This window comes from Pygocentrus nattereri, chromosome 15 (genome assembly GCF_015220715.1).
Source record: "Pygocentrus nattereri isolate fPygNat1 chromosome 15, fPygNat1.pri, whole genome shotgun sequence".
NCBI lineage: Eukaryota > Metazoa > Chordata > Actinopteri > Characiformes > Serrasalmidae > Pygocentrus > Pygocentrus nattereri.
Window position 1 is genome coordinate 19,873,258 of NC_051225.1, and position 21,946 is coordinate 19,895,203.

The window sequence follows — 21,946 nt, forward strand, 5'->3', positions numbered from 1 at the left end:
ACAGGTCTTCCAGTCACGATCGCTCATGCGGGACTGATGCCCTTTTTGGTCTCCTTCCTTACTGGCTTCGTTATGCAGGTAAGAAGATAATGTAATTCATTTACATCTTCTTCTGACATGCATGGTCATTATTGATTTACAATAATTATTTGATATCATATTAGATAATCATTGCTTTACTGGCATCCAAATCTGGCAGTAATTGATTTTCAGTACAGCATCCAACAGACCTTGTATGGGTAAACACAAGAAGTGTGAAGTGAAAAGAGTCCAGATATTGTGTCTTCAGAAATAAAGTCAACTTTATATCCTCAATCACAGTTCTAAGACTGAACTATGAACTTGATATTTGCTTTACTTGTAGATTTTTGCAGTGGCTTTTTGAGTCCTTTGAATAACACTTTACATTGCTGCAGATTTATTTGATGTCTGTCTTGCCTGTTTTTTCACCAGGCTCTACTCATATACCTGTTTGTGGATTTGCTTCAGCGATGTCGAGCTGCACAAATAGAGTCTGTAAAGGTACGATAAAGCTCACCTATTCTGCTGAACTTTGGCTTCTTGATGCATTAGTAATAGCTGAAGCTGAAATAATAACAGTTGAACAGAGTCTGTTTCCTATCGCAGTGTGTAGAGATGGAGCGAATTCTAATGCGGGACGTCAGCCTAGAGGAGCCCTCTGCACCCAACACTGAGGAGGGAGAAGTAGAGGACGTAGAGGAAGCAGGTATGCTGTGAAGCTATACAAACAAAAGATTTCCAGAAAAAGTTGGGGCACTATGTGGAATGCAAATCAAAACAAAAACAGTGATTTGTTCATTCACTTTGACCTATATTTTAAAAAAGTTGCTACTAGAAAATTCAAGTCAAGGACCGTTGTGAAATGTTCAGAAAACATGTCAAACAGGTGATGCAGTCATGTTTTAACTATTTAAGAGCAGCATTCTTCAGTGAGCGATTCAGTGAATAAGCACTATTCGTCACTATTCATCTGCATCCACAAATACAGGTTAAGACTGTATGTGCAATGAAAGCTGTGTGTCATCCACATCCAGAAACATCACTAATTTCTCTGGGCCCAGGCTCATTTGACATGAACTGATGCACAATGGAAACATGCATTGTGGTCTGAGAAGCGAGCCTTTCAGATTGTTTAGGGAAATAATGGATGTGGTGTTCTCCTGGCCAGCGAAGAAAAGGACTGTTCAGATTGTTACCAGTGTAAAGTTCAAAAGCCAGGGTCAGTCATTGGTGTCATGAACATCTGTGAAGACACCACAACATTGAAAGATGTATACTTATTGTGAAGTAACACATGCTGCCTTATAAAAAATGTCTTTTTCAGGGATGTGCATGATAATTTCAACATGAAAACCAAGTTGCATGGGTTACAACAGCATGGCTGCGTAATCGCAGCATGTGGGTGCTAGGCTGTCCTGCCTGCAGTCCAGACCTGTCTCCCATTGAAAATGTACAAAAAAAGTATGAGATAAAGCAGTGAATACTCTGTACAGGTGTGGAAAGTTACCAAACGTATTGAATGTACAATCATGCCATGAACAAAATCACAGAAATCACTTTTTTCCCCCCATTCTGATGGTTGATGTACACATTACCTGAAACTGCTGACACACGATTAGCTGATTAGATTTGATTAGGTGTACAGGTGTTTGTCATAAGACGCTCACTGACAGTACGTGCCTGCATGCATGACGACACACACATTAGGTCCATCTTCCTTATGGGTCCATCATGTAGATGCATAGTTATTGACTGTAGTCCATCTCTTGCTGCACAGTTTATCAGCCCCTTCTACACTATACATCATTGGTCAGTTTCTGACCACAGGACTACTGCTTCAGGTGGTGGTCTGTTCTAAACACATGTCTTGGTCCTGGATGTTGGTAGGCTACTCATGCCCCTTTCCTGGGATGTTGCTTGTGTCTTGTATTGAAGATTGTACGGTATACTACTCATTAAGAAAAGCATAGAGTATATACTAACGCAGTATATAGTACACAGTATGCAATTTTGAACCCAGCCATTGTAAAGGATGTAGGGTCCTATATCAGATGCTGCTACAGAACACCAGCAGGAAGAGACAATAAAAGTAAGGTTGAAGTTCATATTTACACTCTATTCATATAAATTGAATGAAACAAATAGTTCAGCAACTCTTGTCATGCCTTGCATTCATTTACTAATTCTTCAAAAACTTGAGCTGAAAGATACAAGCTGAAAAAGGCTAGGTTATTAACATTGGCTGTTAGACGCTTTCAGGTCTAGTCTCACGCTCTCGTGCCACACTGGGCATTTCTCTCGCAAGACGTTTCTGCTCAAAACAACCTACGAATGAGCTTTAACACTTAGTTATGCTCAGTGCTCCAGTTTTACTGATTAGAAACACTGCAGAGCGGCAGCGGTGGTTTACTTTACTGCCAGTGATGGAGAGTGTGCTAGCTAGTCAGTCGCTGCTGGTCCCTGTGTGCTTTGTCAGTGGAGGACCGTATCCATAGCAACAGAGATGCACGAACTGAACGGGTACTGGAGTGTCAGAGAGCAGAGAAAACCTTCAGTAAATGAACAAACAGACAAGAACTGGTGGAAAATGGAAAGACAAATAACAAGACTTGCTCAATAATCTAAATGTGATTAATAAGCAGAGTTTTAAACAAAATGATAAAATACAGCAGAGCAGCTAGACCAGAGTTCATAACTAAACACAGCAGCACAGTTTACACTGTCAAATGAGCAAAGTTCTGTCTTACTAATGACCTAAACTGTTATAGCTAAACAGCTAATGCAGGCTGTTCTTACACGTCTTGTGTGTAATTGTGTCCAAGTGTTAGCTCTGAAATCAGTGCTTATAAAGTGCTGCCAGATGGCCGCTGGTTAACGATAACGGATACTTGTATTCTAGTTATTTTCTCTGTACTTTCCACATTAAAGCCGGCTGACCAGGAGAGATGGCAACAAATTATCAATACTAAACAAAAGTAGAAATTACCAGTGTTGAGCTTTTGTTCCTATGAAGGCTCAAATGTTGTCACATCTCATGATGATGGATAGATGGATAGATATTAAATGAATATATGTAATGTTGATGTGGAAACAGGTAAGTGTGTGTGTGTGTGTGTGTGTGTGTGTGTGTATGTATGTATGTATGTATGTATATATATATATATATATATATATATATATATATACACACACACACACACACACACACACACACACACACACACACACACACACACACACTTACCTGTTTCCACATCAACATTACATATATTCATTGTAATACATACACACTCACACACTAAGAAAAAAGTGGCTTATCATTGAAATGTCTTGGATTCTCCCAGACAACACACACCCTTGTGTGCTTTGTGTGTGTGACGTGGTAATTAAAATGTTGATTGAAATTTATTGAAATATTGGCTCATTTTACCACATCATGAGAAATGTGATAAACAGAACATTTCATTGTTCATGAAAATATACAAAATGTGCAAACAAGTAACCCTATTGGTAAACAAAGACTGAAAAAAATAGTGCCATCCAAAACAAGTCAAATTTCAATAATATGTGGATGACTTCTAAATACATGTGATATTTTCTGCAGAAATTATTGTTATTTTTACTTTTTTTTTTTTTTTCCCCAAAATTCTAACTTTCAATTTCAAACATTGTTTGGATAGGCAGTGCCACAAAGTGGCCTTACACATTACACAATCTGTGGCCAATTTCCTAATTGTCATTTTTTTAAAAATCGTTGGGCGTAAATAGATTAATACAAGTCAATACAGAATTTGCTCATTTAAACTAAAGGCTTTTGTTCTTATTAGCATTTCCAATACTTTTCATGCATTTTTGGAATTGGAGTTTGTCATACAGTATTCTGTCATACACCATACTGCTATGGTCTCATGTGGATTTCTCATTTTCACTTTGGAAGCAAAGCATGTCTTGAATCTCATTGTAATTTGCTCACTTGTAGCTGAATCATGTACATTGATTGCCCCATAAACTTGTATTATGCTTAATTTATTGGGTCTTATTTTACTATATATTTTAACTTTTACCAGTGCTCTGCCATTTCCCTAATTTAGATTTTCACGTGAACAACACAGTTTAAACTTTCTAATAATCTTTCTGAGTAAATGAGCAAATTGTAAGTCACTCTGGATAAGAGCGTCAGCCAAATGCTGTAAATGTAAATGTAAAGCACAGATTCCATAAGTATGAAAAATAAATTAAGTGGTACATAAATAACAATGATTCTGGGTTGCTATTAGTTACCAGAAAACATAAAGGAGACATAGATTTTAGATAGTTTTACTTAATAAGCAGGTTTAAAACATATAATTAAAAAAGAGAAACAATGTCAGCAACTTCAATTTCATAGAAAGTGAACCCGAAAACTGCACTGTTTTATAAACCAAAATGATAGATTACACATCACTTAATTGTCTCTTCTTTATACCAAAGTGAAAAGGTCAATCTGGCATGTTATTATCGACAATAATTATAAATAGAGACCAATCTAAAAACAGAGACTGGTCATCATTTGTATTCTGTTTTCTAAAAGGCCGGCACTGGCTGATGGGGCTTTGTTAGTGCATCATGTTTGGACTTTGATGATTGCGGATTGACTGTTGTAATTGGTTGATGACCCTTGGTCCTCAGAAGGTTTTGGCAGTCCACCAAAAGCAATGTCCAGTAAATATTAAAAGGCATTCATTTAATTAAATGAATTTAATTTAATTAATTTTGCACCAAATTTATAGCCAGTTAAACTGTATAATTTTATGTAGCAACCAACGAGAATAATAGAGCTGACGCTCAGATCAGTTTGCTGATTCAGAATCTGGCAAAATGAAAAACCTATGTAACCTATGCCTGATTCAGATATCATCAGGAATTCCTACTGGTAACCACAATATTTTTATTGCCTTTTATTTTGTCTTTTTCCCCCCTATAATTGTAACACAATAACAATACCTTATCAAATCGTGATTTCATAACACCATAACATGAATTCTGTTACTACCCGTTATTAAGTACGCAAATTGACAGAAACCACCTCTTAAAACTAACCAGGCTCTCTGAAGAACAAGATTAAATTATAGAATGACCTCCCCACCACCGGTATTCAACCCAAATGTATGTCCTTGAGCTCATTTGTGGAGATGAACACTGATGGATCAGCTGGTCCGCTATGTTAGGGCTGCATCGTGTCCGCAGCACTGTGTCGGCCTCTGTAGTGTTCAGTCACAATTATAGGCCCTCAGGCTTTTTCACACATTTCCATTAAATATTGACTCTAGAATTAAGCAATTAAGTGGAATTTCAGAAAAGCAATTTCTTAATTATTGCAGGCTGTTTGAAATAAGCTCAGATCCAGATTATCTGCTGCTTTCCTTTGAAGAGGCTTGATTTGTGTCTAAACTTATGTCTTATGATTTTTTTCTGTGAGGCTTTGAACTGTAAGTATTGAACATTATCTGGCAAGTAAATGTTAGGGTATCTCCGTGTCATTTGATAGTCTTGAAGTTCTTAATGAGGATTTAGTCCTTTGAATTCTGCAGCAGTGTGATATTTATTTATTTAGCGTCTGTGGATGTTCGTTTACCATCTTTTGTTTACAGGCCCAGGCTCGGTGGTAAACACAGCTCCGCTACTAATTGAGAGAAAAAATATTTGTGTTTTGTCTGCTCTCTCCCCATCCTCCACTGCTGAGAGGCTCATCACGGAGCTTGCATTACAGCAGAAAGTTCCACCAAACATTCGAGGGCGTAGTGGGTCACGTAGTGGCAGCGCAACGTCTGACAGGGGAAGCAGATGGTAACTGTATTGTTTTTTCATTATGAGGTCCGAGGGGAGTATTATAACAGCTCAGTGCTGGAGCGCAGGAGCCACAGCTGAAATTTACCAGCACCAGTGCTAACTGGGCTTGGACGAGGACCTTGGAGGAGAGGCATTAAGTGTTTTTGACGGGCCATGGAGGGAATAGTTAGCTAATGAAGATGAATGATGCAGAGAGAAAGGGCTACCCTGTCAGGGAGAGGTAGGGTGGACGCTGTGAGTGTCGTGTACCATCACAGCTATCGCTGGACCAAATGGACAGCTTCTCCAAGACCCTACCAATGCACCTTATGAGCAGCCTGACAGCAGGCTATCATTTAGGAAGAGCCTAGGAAGCAGAGGGGCTGGGAATGATAATTAGTGGGATTAGGCAGGACTATCAGTACTTTGTGCCTCCTAGGAGTTTGACCACCTGTTTAATCAATTTGTAAGCTAAATAAAGGTCAAACCCAGGTTACAGAGTTAACTGAAATTGCCCTCCGTTTTAGAAGGACTGCATGAAAGATTAACCGAGAGTTTGTCGTGTAAGGCAGGCTAAACTTCTTGTGAGTGAGTGTTTGATCTTGTATGAACAAACCTTTCTTCTTTGATCAATGTGCTTGCAACAGTTTTAACAAAAACACACCACTGCGTTTATCAAATTTGACAGACTGACTTTGGAAAGGCTTATTTAGAAACAATGCGATGATCTAAGGTGGGACATGTGTCGTGGCAGATAACGAGCCTAGAGCATCAAAGCGGTGCTTCTTTCTGTTCATTCAACATCTTTTTTTTTCCCAACACCATACTAATATTTGGCATTAGCGTTTCTGTCTCTTGGGCAGTTTCCATGCACAGTGGCTAGCCTTCGATCATGGCGCAAAATGCAGTACCAACATAATTTTAATTCACTGCGAAATAGTGCCTCATGTCCACATATATGAATAATTCACCCTGACACTTTGATAGCTTGCTGCCTTAGTTCTCCCCAGCAGTCCTTATTTAAGTAGACTGTATGTGCTGACATGTTAATTGAATATAAAGCACTGGCAAACCATAAATCAAGTCCGTCTCAGTCTGTGTGCATGGTGTGAATTTACCAGTTACTGTAGGTTCTGTAATTCAAAAGCAGTTCTTTGGAAGCACTGTGGACACTTTTTTGATATAATGTAACAGAATATGCTGCTAACAGATTGAATCAATTTCTGCCATGCATTGTTAGCATTCAGCTGAATTCTTTGATTGGCAACAAGGTGTCAGTTTCCATAAATAAAGCTTCTAGTCTGTCAAAGCAGCTTGCATGAGCTGTTAACGACGGCGTCAAAGCTCAACAACGCTGTGTTTTGCCAAGTCTGGAACCACACAAATAGAATACCTTGTAACTCATCATTACACTGCTTAAAGTTTCCAGACACTTCTTATGTTACTTTCAAACAGGGCTTATTGTTTTGCAGCGTGTAACTTCAAAGTGCCTTTTGCAGTTCAAGGAAATGGGATGTGTGTTATGGCTTTGCTTCAGAAGAGTTCACCAAAATGATGGCTGTGGCATTTCATTTGTTAGTGCTGCACAGTTTGCAAATCAGCACTTGGATGCGGTTTGAAGCCACATATGGAATTAACCGGGAGAATATCGTTCAGAACAGTGCGGCACTTAGCATATTCTTCTCTACGCTTAATGAATGACTTCAAGTGTGAAAGAGTCAGCATTCCATCAAGGAAATCATTTTGGAAGGATAAGCAATTTTTTTTTCCCTAGTGAGTGTTACCATAGCAAATGAGCAATTTGCAGAACTCTTTATTTAAAAACAGGACAGCTGAGTCAACATGACTGCATGATTTTATTTTCTTCCTCCTTGATTGTTCTTTCACCCTCAGCTTCCGTTTTGTAGTCTGGAGACTAGAACATCCTGATCTGAAGTACATACCCAGATGGTATATGATGTATTTCATCTAAATTAACTTTCAAGACAGTGATTTTCTGAAATGTGTTATAAACAAACCGAAGAAATTCAAATCTAAAGGCTATGGCAATGCTACTCAGTTTGCACTCCGATGTAGTTACAGCCATGCCAAGAGCACTGAAAGCTGCAGTTCTGGGAGCAAATAGATTTTGAATGCCATCTGCAATGACAGATAGATCCCACTATATCCCACTAAATCCTCATCATGCCTACTTGTTCTTCACCGCTTTATGCCTTTACCATGCGATCAAGGTGCCTTTCATGCTGCCCAGTCTATTATGCTCATAAAATCCTTGAAATTGATAACCTATCTGCAATAATGCACTTTTAAATAAAACATTAATGCTAAAGATTTGCTTTATTACTGCCGGTCGAGTGTGCCAGCCACTATTTTCTGTTTTTAGAGCCCTTGCTTAATTTATATGCCAGGTTGACAGTGTCATCAGATATCTTTTGCAATGGCCTGATATTCTATGATTCAATTAGGTGTTCACGCTCCGGCTGCATGGGTCGCCTTGTTGGAGTTTGATAAGAAGCCCATTAAAAAGAAGGATGTCTCTGAGCAGCAAATGTGCATCTGCTATCTGCTAAGTATTGTAAGAGTGAGTGCAGGTTCCAGAAAATGTGATATACAGCAGATATTCATTCATCAGAGAGGACTGTGCAAACAGCATTAGAAAGATATTTCTTTTTTGGTGCAAAGCACACCATTTACTGAGACATTAGTTGAAAGCAGAGCAATTACCTGCTGGCCTGGGTTTCATTCTTGGAGAGCATGTTAAAGGGCGTAGAACATACTATGTGTGGCTCACAACCTGCAGATAAAAAGAATTAATTACCACACTGAGAATTACTATGCTCCATAGCCTCAAAGCACATTGGCTCGTTTGTAACTGCTTATTGTAGATATACTATACATTTAAAATTTTCATCCTTATGTGTTGACATTTTCACTAGGTAAAACATCATCATACTGAATTGATTTTGATCTTTAAAATTCACTTCTGACAGTGTAGATGAAGGGGTGGAGTTGAAGTCTCAAGCCTCAAAAATCCATTAACAACTATGAGAAGATGGGAGATGTACAAAGAAATTATGTTTGAATTAAATATTAAAGCATTAAAGTTTCAGGCACTGTAGTGTGCATGTCAAATATGTGTTACTGGGCTTTTTATAAAGATACCGTAGAGGCACCATATAGCCAACAGCATGTGACCATTTTCACCATCACACCTATAAGCTTGTTGGATGTCCTATTCCAAAACCCTGAGCATCAATATGCCTCCACATTCCCTCTCCACCTTTGCAGCTGTAACAACCTCCGCTATTTTGGGAAGGCTTTCCACAAGATTTTAGTGTGTGTCTGTAGGAATTGATTCCCATTCAGTTAAGAGTATTTGTAAAATGAGGCACTAATTGTTGTAAAAGAAGGCCTAGCTTGTAGTCATTTAAATTCATTCTAAAGGTGTTCAGTGGGGTTGAGGTCTTCGTTCTGTGTAAGCCACTGGGGTTCTTTCACACCAATCTGATCAAACCATGTCTGGAGCTCACAGGGTCACAGTTATTAGAACATGAAAGGGCTTTCCCAAAAATATTGCCATAAAGTTGGAACCATGTAATTGTCTAAAATGTCTTTTATATGCTGTAGCATTAACATTACCCTTCACTGGAACCAAGGGGCCTAGCCCAGACTCTTAAAAACAGCTCTTGACCATTATCCTTCCTTCACCAAACCTTCCTGTTGGCACTATGCATTCAAAATGGGGTAGTATTCTCTTGGCATGTACCAAACCCAGATTCATCCATGATTAATTGCACCAAAGAAACAATAAACTGGACTGGGCTAAGAACACTGACGCCCTCTACAGGAAGGGCCAAAATTGTCTCTATTTTCTGAGGCGCCTGCCAACAGACTCAACAAATTGATCCGCAAGGCCGGTGATGTTGTGGGTGTGGAGCTGGACTCGCTGAAGGCAGTGTCGGAGAGGAGGACGCTGTCTAAACTGCAGGCCATTATGTACAATGGCTCTCACCCACTCTACGACACGGTGATGAGACACAAGAGCTCATTCAGCTCAAGACTCACTCTACCAAAATGCACCACAGAGCGCCACAGCAAGTCATTCTTACCTGTGGCCATCAAACTCTATAATTCCTCCCTCAGTGTGTGATTCACAAAACTCAATACGAAACTGTTCATATGTGCAATAATAACAACTGTGTGTGCAATAACTCAGAGGGACACTAACTTAATTTAAATAATTGTAACTGCTTTATACCTGATGTTTCATATTACTATCACAATCACCGCCACCTTACTATATTCTTAAGTACTTAAATCTGGTGTACATACTGTAAATTCTCTATATTGTCTTAAATTATTAGTAAAGTGTTTATTTTTTACACAAATGGCTGCAATTGTAACAACTGCAATTTCCCCCTGGGATCAATAAAGGAATCTGAATCTGAATCTGAATCTGAAGAGCACACTTCTATTGTGAGTCCAGTGGCGGCGTGATTTACACCGCTCAGGCTTACGGTTGGCATTGCACATATTGATCTTAGGTTTGTGTTCAGCTGCTTGGCTATGGAAAACAATTTCATGAAGTTTTTGTGATGTCTCTTCCAGAGGCAGTTTGGAACTCTGTAGTGAGCATTTTTTCTGTACAACAGTACATGAAAATTGCATGGCTGTGTGCTTGATTTAATATACTTGTTAGCAAAGCGTGTGGCTGAGACCTGAACTCGGTGGGATTTTAGAAGGGATGTTGACATACTTTTGGCCATGTAGTGTACATTTTATATGTTTTATGATTGTTACTCTAAGGTTCACACTTAGAATATAAGAAGTATATTCATATAAGAAGTGAAAAAAAAGGTGAAAATACTACAGAGACTGTACAGAGAAACCATCAATGCAGCTGCGGTACCAAGACACCAACTGATATATGATGTTACACACACACACTTTTCTAAGCCGCTTCTCATATGATGTTACAATGATATTCAAATATAGATTACATTATTTTACATATTATTATTTAGCATGTACTCTTAGCACTTAGCACGGTCTGTTATCCACTATGCTATCCATTTTAAGTGGGAAATAAAGGAAAGATGTCCCATACATTAGTGACTACACATGTGTAAGTGCTTTCACATGCTACCATAGGACACTGGTTATCAGCTGTAATTACAGTATTGCACAGACGATAATATCATAGGCTATATAGAGGCCTATTTTGGGTGGTTTACAGACCACAAAGACCAGTCTGTTCCACAAAAAAAAAGCTCATTGGTAAAAAGTAAAAGGAAACTAACATGGAGCATTCAGATCAAGAGAGAGTCCTGTTAGTTATCAGAAAGCCTGGTGCAATGCTGGTCCAGGAAGACTTACAAAAGTGAAACTTGATATGAATAGTCTGGCAGCCATTGAGATTATTAGAGATCCACTTCATTCAGCAAAAAAGTGAAGAGACAAAAGCTATGGTTGCTGAATGAGTGAAAAATGCAAAAGTGCTGATACAAGGAATAGTGAATAGAGAAAAGCTCATGACTTCATACATCCATCATGCCTCATGTCCTGACTGCAGATGGGTGATGACGTGGGGTGTCTTTTCATGCCACATAAGTCAGCCTTTTGTGGAGATTCATTTTGTGGAGATTAATTTTATTTTCATACCTTGATGTCAAGAGTGGAGCCATCTGCAAATGTTATTTTCAGTAGGAAACTGTTTTCAGCAGGATAATGTGACATGCCGCAATGCAAAGATTAATTAACCCTCCAAGTGCCCAGGGTCCACCAGCAGGCCCAAAAACCTTTATTACACACTCATGTAATTGAAGAATAGCTCAGCCAGTTTACATTGAAGTCCAGGTAGTTATTTAATAAAAGTTTGACTAATTAGATTAATTCTAACAGTTTTGGTACATACACCCACACAATAAGTGGTCCTCGGGGAAGAAAATACAAGAAAACAAAAAAGTATAAAGGCTTCTGTAAGGCGCTCTGAAGTTATATGCGCATCTTATGTCAGTGAAAGCAATTACTGCCATTCTCCCTCTCATTTTAGAGAACATTTCCGTCTGTAAATTTGTTACTTATTAACGGGAACCATGCAGACATGGCTGGAGTAGGCTTTTCTTTCTTTTAATTAAATCTCTATAATGTTCTCAGAATAATTCAGTGATGCGTTGTTTCCATATTTTGTTTTCTCATTTTAGAGGTAAACAGAAGAGCAGTTTATTCAGTGGCGATTTAGTGCACTCAGTCAGTCAGGAAAAACAAAATCTGTAACAAAAAGCTGGAAATGACGACAACTTGACGTGAGAGACTTTGTGGATGCAGTGACAGCGTGTCTTCCCATAGGGTGCATCAACAGTGATTATTTATCATGTGTCTTCATAGTAGCTAGACATCCTTCACATTCTCCCTTTAGGCTTAAAGTCATTCAGCATCTAAGAAGAGAAGTGACAAGTGCTCAAAAATGATCCTGCTCTTTTTTTGTATGGCTTGTGCTGTGAAGGGTAAGTGTTACATCTGTTTGGAGAATGGTTGAACAATTTTAGTATTTCATGGAAGATGGATGAACCTTAATTCACTTGGGTTCAGAGGGATGCATCCTGTTGCTGGGAATCCTCCCTCACTGAGTTAAAATAGAATAGAGTATAATAGAAAACAAAAGGTTTCAAAAGTGTCTTGTTTTGAATAGTCTGCCCACAGCTGTTTAACCCTACCGTCCTGGCTGGTGCAATACAGGGCAACCAATCAGAATGAATTAGAACAGAGGTCATTTAAATAAATCAGATTTAAGACAGTAAAAAAACAACCTGGCAGTGTTTATTCCGCTCTAGAGATTTCATGGAAGTAGAACAGTATACAACTTTATTACTCATCTGTGAGAGAAATAGTGTGATGTTAAGCAGTCATTGGTTTCTGCTGGCTTGTTTCGAGCGTGGCTGGCTTTGGACTAGATTGGCTCCATGTTTTGCAAGAGGCACACACTCAACTTCACCCTTCTTGATTCTGGTTATTGTAGAGCTGGCAGTGATCAACATTAAGGAGATACCTTGCTTCTCTAAGAGTGCTGCACTTTGATGAGAATATTCTTGTGCGTATTTTTAAATTTCTGTGCAACTCACAAACTAGGGCTGAACAATTTGGGGTAAATATCCAATTGTGATTTTTTTTTTTTCTGACCAAAATTCTGATTTAAATTCAGTAATTTTCTATCATTTCCTACCTTTTTTTCCACTTTGTCTGGCATGAAGCTTAAATGCTGAATGTGTCAGTCTACTAGTTAGTTATTTTGTATATGTAACATCACATGGGCATTTGGTCTTACTCATCTACAGGCAGCTTACAAGCTCTGTGTCATTAGTTTTATTTTTTCCTATTTAAAACTTGTTAAGACAACATTGCAGTTACATGCACTTAAAAATCTGATAACTGCAGAAAATCTGATTTTGTTAGAAATCCAATCAACACATTTACATGCACTTGAGTAGTCAGATAATGGGAAACTCGTTTACATGAGTCAAACAGTAACTCACAGAAGATGTGACTTAAACGTAACGTAAAACTCAAACTTCATGTCTTTTTTTTAAACATTGCATGACTTTCCCTGAAAATGTGAATAAACCTAAAATAGATAATGAAAAATATTGAAATCCTTTGTCATGTTTTTTTTCAGCGGCGCTCAAAGTGTTTTGTTTCCATCTCGCGGCAACGCTGCTTGCTTATTTGTGGTACTGCCATCTGTTTTTGTGCATGCGCAGCCTGAGAAATCGGAGAGAAATCAGAGGAAGAGTTTACATGCATAGTTCTGCAATTTGAAAATTGTACTTTCAAACTGCGATTTCAATATAAAAATGATCCATCTTTCAGCTCTTTTACCAACGGAAAATATGTTGATGTTGATTGCAGTTGCATTTTATGTTGAGGTAACAAAATTCTGCAGAGATGAGGTCTCAAGTCATTGACTAAAGTAAATGCTGTAAGCGCAATGTTTTTAAAGGAAAGAGGCAAAACAACTTAAACCAGTTTGCTGACTTGAATCAGTGATTTAGCTGAAATTGTCAGCCATGTTAAATTAGCTGAATTTTTAGGAAGTTACAGGTCAAATACCTTCAAAACATACAAAACTTTCAGCTGGATTAACTGTGGTGCTTACTAGGTAGGATACACTTTATACAAACTACAGTCTGACCAAGCAGTTATTTTGCAATTTGTCTGTACACAGAATTTACTGAGAGTGGCGCTTCACTCTGTCCTTCAGACTGAAGGCTTTTTTTTATGAAGAAAGGCTTGTTGTTTGAAGTTGTGTTTAGTTGTGTACAATACAGTGCCTACAGCTACTAATGAGGCTAAACTAAAATTCTGAACTCGACATTGAACCCCAAGCTCAGACTCGCATGAAGCAAGCTCTGATATACTGATTCCACTCTATTAGATTGAAAGAGGATAATTGCTTTTTTGTTTATACCAATTTCATACTTTCAGTGTTGCTGAACTTTTCTCATAATACAGATTATATTCCAGTAGCCAAAAGTGTAGTCATGTTTTTGAGTGATAGGCTGCATAGACTTTGGTTTAACCTCTTTCTTTAATTAGTCCATAAATGACAAATGTTCAGCGAGGCACTACCTGACAGCCGGCTGTGCCAGGCTTTCATCCCACTTCCTTGCACAGGTTTTCTCTGTACACTTTTTTTCTGCTTTTACTGCTCAGTGTTCTCTCATTTATTGAAAGCAGTTCCCAGAAAACTCTGGGATTAGGACTATAAATAAAAGGAGGAAAATAAATATTACTATATATGTTACCCTGAAGATGGATTTAGCTGATTGGCCATCACCAGTTCGCTAGGCCAGATGTTCAGAAAGCTCTCAGAGTGATGTCTTCTCAGCAGAATAGAGCAGCCACATGTCCAATAGAAGAGGCTTGGACAGGTGCCATTCTAATTGTTATTTAATGGGGGGGTGAACCTCTGACCATGTTGGCAACAGTGTTGAGCCTTATCATTATTCCTCCTCTACCTCAGCACTGCAAGCTTACTTAACGAAGCTTATGGTGTTATATCGTGCTTCCTCGCCGCCTCGTCTTTTTGCCTCACCTCCTCATAGGGAGTAATCCTACGACAGGTGTTGAGATCGAGCAGCTCTCCATATTAATTACTTGGCTGTCCCTTTTTTCCGAGCAGATGGGTCCGTCTCAGAAATTAATGATGCAGCCTTCATTCCCGTGCCACCTATTCCCCTGTCATTCTTACATTGGAGGTACAGTAGTCTTAATGTATAAAAAAAAAAAAATGTATCCAATCTGATTTCTGCGCCAAAGCATCATTACAGAGACTGGTGGCTGACTGACACAAGTGATTTTGAAAGTTATTCGTCAATTTAATGAAAGGTACAAACTAGGATGCCATTAGGAATTAAGCTATAAGGGCTGCTGAACGCTGCTGCTTGTCTCTGCTTTCTTAGACGAAGTTAGAAAGGTAGGCAGATGAAGTGTTGTGGGGTTTTTTTTGAGGGATTATTTTTTTTGTACCGTTTCTCCATGCCTAAATATAAACATATTGATTGTGCTTGTGTCAACCAAATTATTTTTAATGTCTGTTTTGTGTCAGTGTTTTTTTTCCCCCTCCAGAGATCATCGAGAAAAGGTGGTTGTGTTCCTAATACTGAAATCCTGGTATTTATTATTCTCAGAAAAAACATTTGTCATTTTCCTGTTAGATTTCAATCAGCCTGGTCCTCAGTGCAGGGGGAATTTTTTTTTTTCTTCTTCTTTTTTTCTATTTTTCCATACGCAACCAACCCCCCAACCACCCCCCCCCCCCCCCCCCCCCCCCCCCCCCCATCCACCCTTATTTTTTTCCATAACGAAGGAGTTATTTTTACTCTGAAAGTGTTTACTGTTTAGGCCTTGAGCAATATGAGAGCGTGTGATTTACTGGGAACTTGTTACAGTGGCTCTGTATGCAGTGATTTACTCTTAATATGGCTGTTTCATATCAACCAATGAAATGTTTAGAATTACTGTTCAAAAGTTTGGACAACTGTTTTCAATAATGTGAAAGCAATTTTGTTGCCGATACATTCGAAATTATTGTAATGGTGATTTGCTGGTGTTGTGCAACTTTACTTATTATTATTATTATTATTATTATTATTATTATTATTATTATTATTTTAGGTGTATCTAGAATATCACACAGAGCTGTAGGTTCTTTAATATTAAAGAAAGCTGCCTTGCACTGAGAATGAATTTATAATAAAATTAAAATCTAGAATACTTGATATTTCAAAAGTGGTGAATCATGATCATTATAAACAGTATAGTCCAATTTCTTAGATTAAAATAAGCCCTAGAAATGTGATTAATAAACCTGAAAGAAAATTGGATTAGAACTCAGTAATCAGGTTTCTCACTGCATGTTTATCTACTCTGATTTTTCTCAGTCTGCACATTACAACACCGCACCCACGACATGGCAACAGAACACCAGTGATGCTGAAACCACTACATGCTTGACAGAATTTTAATGTTCATCTAGTATATTGTATATATTCATATTATCTTTATTCATACTTGATGTTTATAAAAAGGCCACAGTATAATGTTTGAGTTTTATTTTCCATCATTTAATTTCCATCATGGTTTTTTCAGTCAAGTTTATTGGTCAGTTGCAAAGCCGGAACCCATGAGTCTACCTCCTGTAGATCTAGAGTTTGTTTTTTCTGATTACCCAAGTGCATGTAAACGTATAGATTTCTGACAAAATCTGATTTTCTGCAGTTATCAGATTAATAAATGTATGTAAATGCATGCAGTGTTAACTTGCATGTAGCAAAATGCACTGGCATCAGTTGGTTCTGACAGGGGTGATATGAATCATGGCAATGTGCACGTGTGTGAGTGAGGGTGTTATATAGCAGTAGCTTCAATGTCTGAGGGTGTATCACACTGTAAATATTTTGGGAATCACTGGTGTAGAGGATAACATCAAAGCCCTGTACACTGGAGACTGGAGTTCAATTCCTCCCTTGGCCAAAAACATGAATATTTTTAGACTGCCTTGGGAAAGACACTGTATGTATGCTGTACATTAAATAAAATTTTATTCAGGTTCTGTGTGCCCTTGCCCTGTCTGAGTACAGACCTGCAATAAAATAAAAATAAAATAATACATTTTATGTGTCAAGTGATTCCAAACTTTAGAAAGGTTGAGTATCTACACGCATGGATGTGAATGTAGATGCATGTTTGCACGAGTTGGCTTGAAGGTTCCGTTCTTTATGGCCTTCCATGCCTCACTGCACTCTACTGTACTGAGGAGTGCTGGAGTATGAATTATTCCCGCTGTCTTGATAGAACTCCCTCTGTTATCACTGTCCATATTCATCTCTCCTCACCGTGTTCTCTCCATTCCTTACACTTATCTCCCCTCCAATTCATTATTTACTGTATAAAAAGTTGCACGCTGGCGAGGACGTGGCTGCAGCACTGGATGAAGAGTGATGCACGAATCTGAGAGATGGCCCGCTCATCCGTGGTGTGTGCGAGGGCCATATTGAGATGTTTTGCTGCATGGCCCATCCATTCTGTGTGGTTATTGTCTGAAATATACCAGTCACCAGCAATGGCTGTCAAAAGGGGGCTACCAAAAGAAGAAGAGCCACATCATTTCAAGCTGCACTCTTTGTCTTGTGATTTCAGACACAGGCCTGCTGCAGAAGGATGCCACAGCACTGAAGCTGCAAGAGGAGCTGCAGCCCAACTTGCACATGCTGGGCATGCTCTTCCTGAGCAAACGTTGCAGCCAAGCCTTTGATCTGGTGCTGCTCTCTCAGTTGTAAGTAACTTTTAATTTCCTTTTTTGTTGTTGTTGTTATGATGTGATGCATCTCATAGACCTGGATTGTGAGTCACTCGCTCACTCAATCACGTTTAGCAGGCTGAATATTGTCTACAAGGTGGAGCTGCAAAGAGGGCAGGATTTGGCTGGTCAAGTGTTCCCAAATATCTATGCACATGCACAGATGCACCCTTGAAGGGAGCTCAACTCTTGTCCTTTGCCATCAAACTTATTACAGGTACCATTTTGGTTGGTGATGTGTAATAACCGTGTATTGCCTCTGACATTCTTCAATATCTGTTTTATTGAGACTCACCCTGGGAGTAGTTTGTATGTTTGCTTGTATTCTGTGAGATTCATTGCACTTCAGAGGGCCCGTCTGGTTGAGTACAGACCATCTGTGGTTCTCAGTAACTTCAATAAGACAAATATCACCGCAGTGCTGAAAATTGTTTGTATATAGTAAATGTGTGTATACAGTAAATCTTTTGTATAAAGTAAATTTACATTTTTGTTTGTCCATGTTTTTTCTCTTGGGCATCTGTACATGAAAATGTCTTTGCATGGCCCTGCAAATGTCTGTAGTGGCCAGTGGCTTAAAATTAGAATTATAATTTTATTATAAATGAGATTATATTACTCAAAATATCAGATGATTTGATTTCCATTCTGCTGGTGGAACGGCCATGAGAACTGCAGAAAGAGGTAATTTCACTGAACTTCTATCAACAATTTTTTTTTTCTCCCCAATTTAGTTCTTTCCAGTTCTGCCTATTAGCTAGGTCTCATCCAGTCTCGCGATACCGAAGGGTAAAGGCTAGTGTATGCTTCCTTATGGCCAAATAAAGCCAGCCACCGCATGTTTTCAAACCACGTGTGCGAGGTCATTTGATAGCTCTGTGCACTTGGAGGAGAATTAACTGAACTGCAAAAGGACCACTAGGTTCCAGAATTTTTCAAAACAAAACACAATTTTTTGTGAGCGCTGTATTGAATGGTGCTGGCTGTTTTAGCTAATGTGTAGACTGAAAAAAATGAAAGAAATCAGAGTAAGGATAAATATGCACTGAGAAACCTGATTACTGAGCTGTAATCCAGCTCTTTATGAGATTTCTTAATCAGATTTCCAGGCCTTAATCTAAACCAAGAAATTGGACTATACTGTTTACCTGATCATCTACCCCCACCACTTTGTCACTCAACGCGGTGTAGAACCACTTACTTTTACAGGAATTGGCCATCTAGGTAGCATGCTAAATGACCAAGCACAAACTGTTATTTTCCTGTTCAAAACAGGGCAACAACAAAACACACCAGAAGAGGAAAAGTGTTATGTAGCAGCAAATATGTGAGAGCATCTCACCTACTTGATTTTAAGGGTGATTTCGCATTGTTTTTTTTGTTTATTTTTACATGAACTGAAGTGTTTAAATAAACCATCATAACATTCTATTAAAGTGGACCTGAAAGGGAACCAGATGCAAGTGACTTTAGTGCTTTTTGTGTTCACAATGTAAGTAGACTTTTAAGGAAACTCTGTCCACTTTCTGGTCCTCTTCGCATTGCTAAGAGCACTGGTTATTCAAACCAAAATACCTTTAGAACTCAGACCCCACCCATGAAATGACTTTGGCTAGTGTTTTTTTTTTCCCACGTCTTGAAATTGAATTTTAAAAGTAAAATAGACTATAAAATTAAAAAATAAGAAAGACAATATTTGTTTCTTTTTATCGATTTTTGTCATTTTAATAGGTTCTCACATTCACACACAACCTCAGTGTCCCTCTTCGTGTACAGCTAAAGGCCCTGAACGTTCCCAAATGGTCACCTTCTTTTTATTCAGTTATACATAGATTTACCCAGTTAAATATAGTAATTGACTATTTCTTGAATAATTCTTAGTTACTGAGGTGAATCTAGTTAAAATCAGCTTCCTAGCATTCTTAGTGGTTGTGTTGGTTTCTTTAAATTGTTATTTCTTTTAAATTTTAAATATCATTCTCTTTGCAAGGTTATAAAGATGATTTTCCTTTGGAAATATATTTTTTTTATCATGGTATACTCATGTTGAATTCATTTTACAACTGATTATGGAAAATCATCAAAATCCCTTCAAAGTTCCTCATATACGTTTGACCCCATGGTGAAGTACTAAGGCATCAACAGTACCATTTTAGTCATCACCATTGTTCATGAAATCATTTTGTATTGAATGATTTTGTTGAACCTTGTATTTTATACTCTATTATATATTTCGCCTACATTTAATTAAAGCAAGCCTCTTGAGCCTCTGGAGTGGTTGGATAGTGTAGTGGTTAACACCTCTGCCTTCTACGCTGTAGACTGGGGTTCAATCCCCACCTGGGTAAACACCCTACACTATACGAATAAGAGTCCTTGGGCAAGACTCCTAACACTGCCTTCGCCTGTGTAAAAATGATCAAATTGTAAGTCGCTCTGGATAAGAGCATCAGCCAAATGCTGTAAATGAGTCTATATTACAGTGATTTGAATTTGAGGAAGAGGATTTAAGCTGCTTTTACACCACTAATAGTATGCGCAGCACAAAAGTGGACAGAGCTTGTGGATAAAACCAACTTTTCAGGGCACACATACTGCAGACTTGGTTAAAGTGCATCAAGTGCATTTGCTGCGGCAGACTCTGTTTCTGCCTCAGTTATCTCTGAGTTCTGCCCTACAGAAATCCATGCCTGCGCCGTTGAAAATATAAGCACAGCGGTTTTCTCTGTTCAGTGCGGAAGCAACTTAACATTGTATTCATGCCTAGCATCAGCCTTTTATTTGGTAAGATCACACAGGCTCTCACATCTTATTGCTTTAATAAGTTTGTGCAGCTATATTTTACAAGATCACTGACAGACTTTATCCTGACTATTTATATATCCTTATTTATGATCTTTGGTGGTCTGTTTTTATCTGTTAACTGTTGGACTATTGTAGCTGTTTGCATACAGTAAAAGCCTCAAGGTCCTTTAACCACAAAGCAAAACTTTGGGCATTAGAAAATGCCCAAAAACAGAAAAAAAAATGTTGAATACCTTTTTAAGAAGTAATGCCATGACATTTATAGGCATAATCCAATTCACTGTCATGCCATATGCATGAATAGAGTCACTGGGAATAGCCAATAAAATGCTACTGACAAAATCCTGATAATTGTAGACAACTTAACATGCAATAGGCAGAAAGTCTGTACCACTGTGGGTGGAGCATCTGAGAGTGACACTACTTTGGAGAGCACCAGTGGTGTGATATAAACGTGGGAATTCATATCAAAGACACTGTCTACTGTCCTTTGGTAGGTCTTCTGCCATATAAAATACATTACCCTATTCCTCCTTATGTGTCAGCCAGATGATCTGAATGGTCCCCCCCAATTTAAGAATCATTCTTCTGGTCAGCTTATCTCACACCTTTTTGAATTTTTCAGTGCATTTATTCTAATTGTGCCTTCCTAATAAGTGGCACCCTCTCAGGCACTATGCTGCTGTTTCCTTGCCACAATATGTAGCTTTAAATTGCAGCGTAGTGAATGAACTCACTGTAGAGTTGTTGTTTCCATTCAGAGTTCATTTTTAAGGATTGTGTGATATCAGATCACTGTGGTACAACACACCCATTCCCTGTAGACCAGGCTTTAAAAGCTACTGTACAAGAAGACACAAAGAAATGCTGGTTAGACCTCCTTTTTTCAAGCTCTGTGTGGACGATCTCACAAACTCGAGAGGATATACATGGAGACGGTTTTGTTTGGTCGATGTAGTTATATTTTGTCCCTTGTCAAATAACTGAATGGCTCATAGTTTACTCTAGTGGTTTATTACTGTATAGCCTTCTTTTGTCAAGGTGAAAATAACCACAAAGAGAATCCGTGTTGAGGTTGAGCAAATCCCTGCAGTCCTGCAAACATATTCTTGTGAAATAAAAGTCAATAGGCTTTGTCAAGATGCCACTGAAGAAGCAGGTTCAGGTGTTGAATTTGTGTGTTTTGATTGATCTTGTGTTCTCTCCTAGGTTTCAGCATTGTAAGAGAAAGTGTTGGACACCATTTTTTTATATATATATATATTTATAACAAATAAATCACATGTTTTGAGCTTGTGTGTTTTTATAATTAACTGTTTAGAAATACATGTGTAGTGCGGCGTGAACAATGTGTCTTAACAATTCAAGATGAAAAATACCCTAAAGAGAACCCAATAAAGACTTCTAAAGCATGATGTAATCACAGTTATTGAAGCTGACACAGAAGCATGACTG

At 38.4% G+C, this 21,946-nt stretch overlaps 1 protein-coding gene across 3 annotated transcripts in view; it reads left to right on the forward strand.

The window, feature by feature from the left end:
• si:ch211-51h4.2 overlaps positions 1-21,946 on the forward strand; it is a 162,275-nt gene that overhangs the window by 6,717 nt on the left and 133,612 nt on the right. For all 3 annotated transcript variants that reach the window (XM_037545287.1, XM_017722588.2, XM_037545288.1), the window contains exons 3-6: positions 5-78; positions 454-522; positions 628-727; positions 17,527-17,662. In XM_037545287.1, the coding sequence (XP_037401184.1) occupies positions 5-78; positions 454-522; positions 628-727; positions 17,527-17,662 (379 nt within the window). The remainder of the gene's footprint in view (positions 1-4; positions 79-453; positions 523-627; positions 728-17,526; positions 17,663-21,946) is intronic.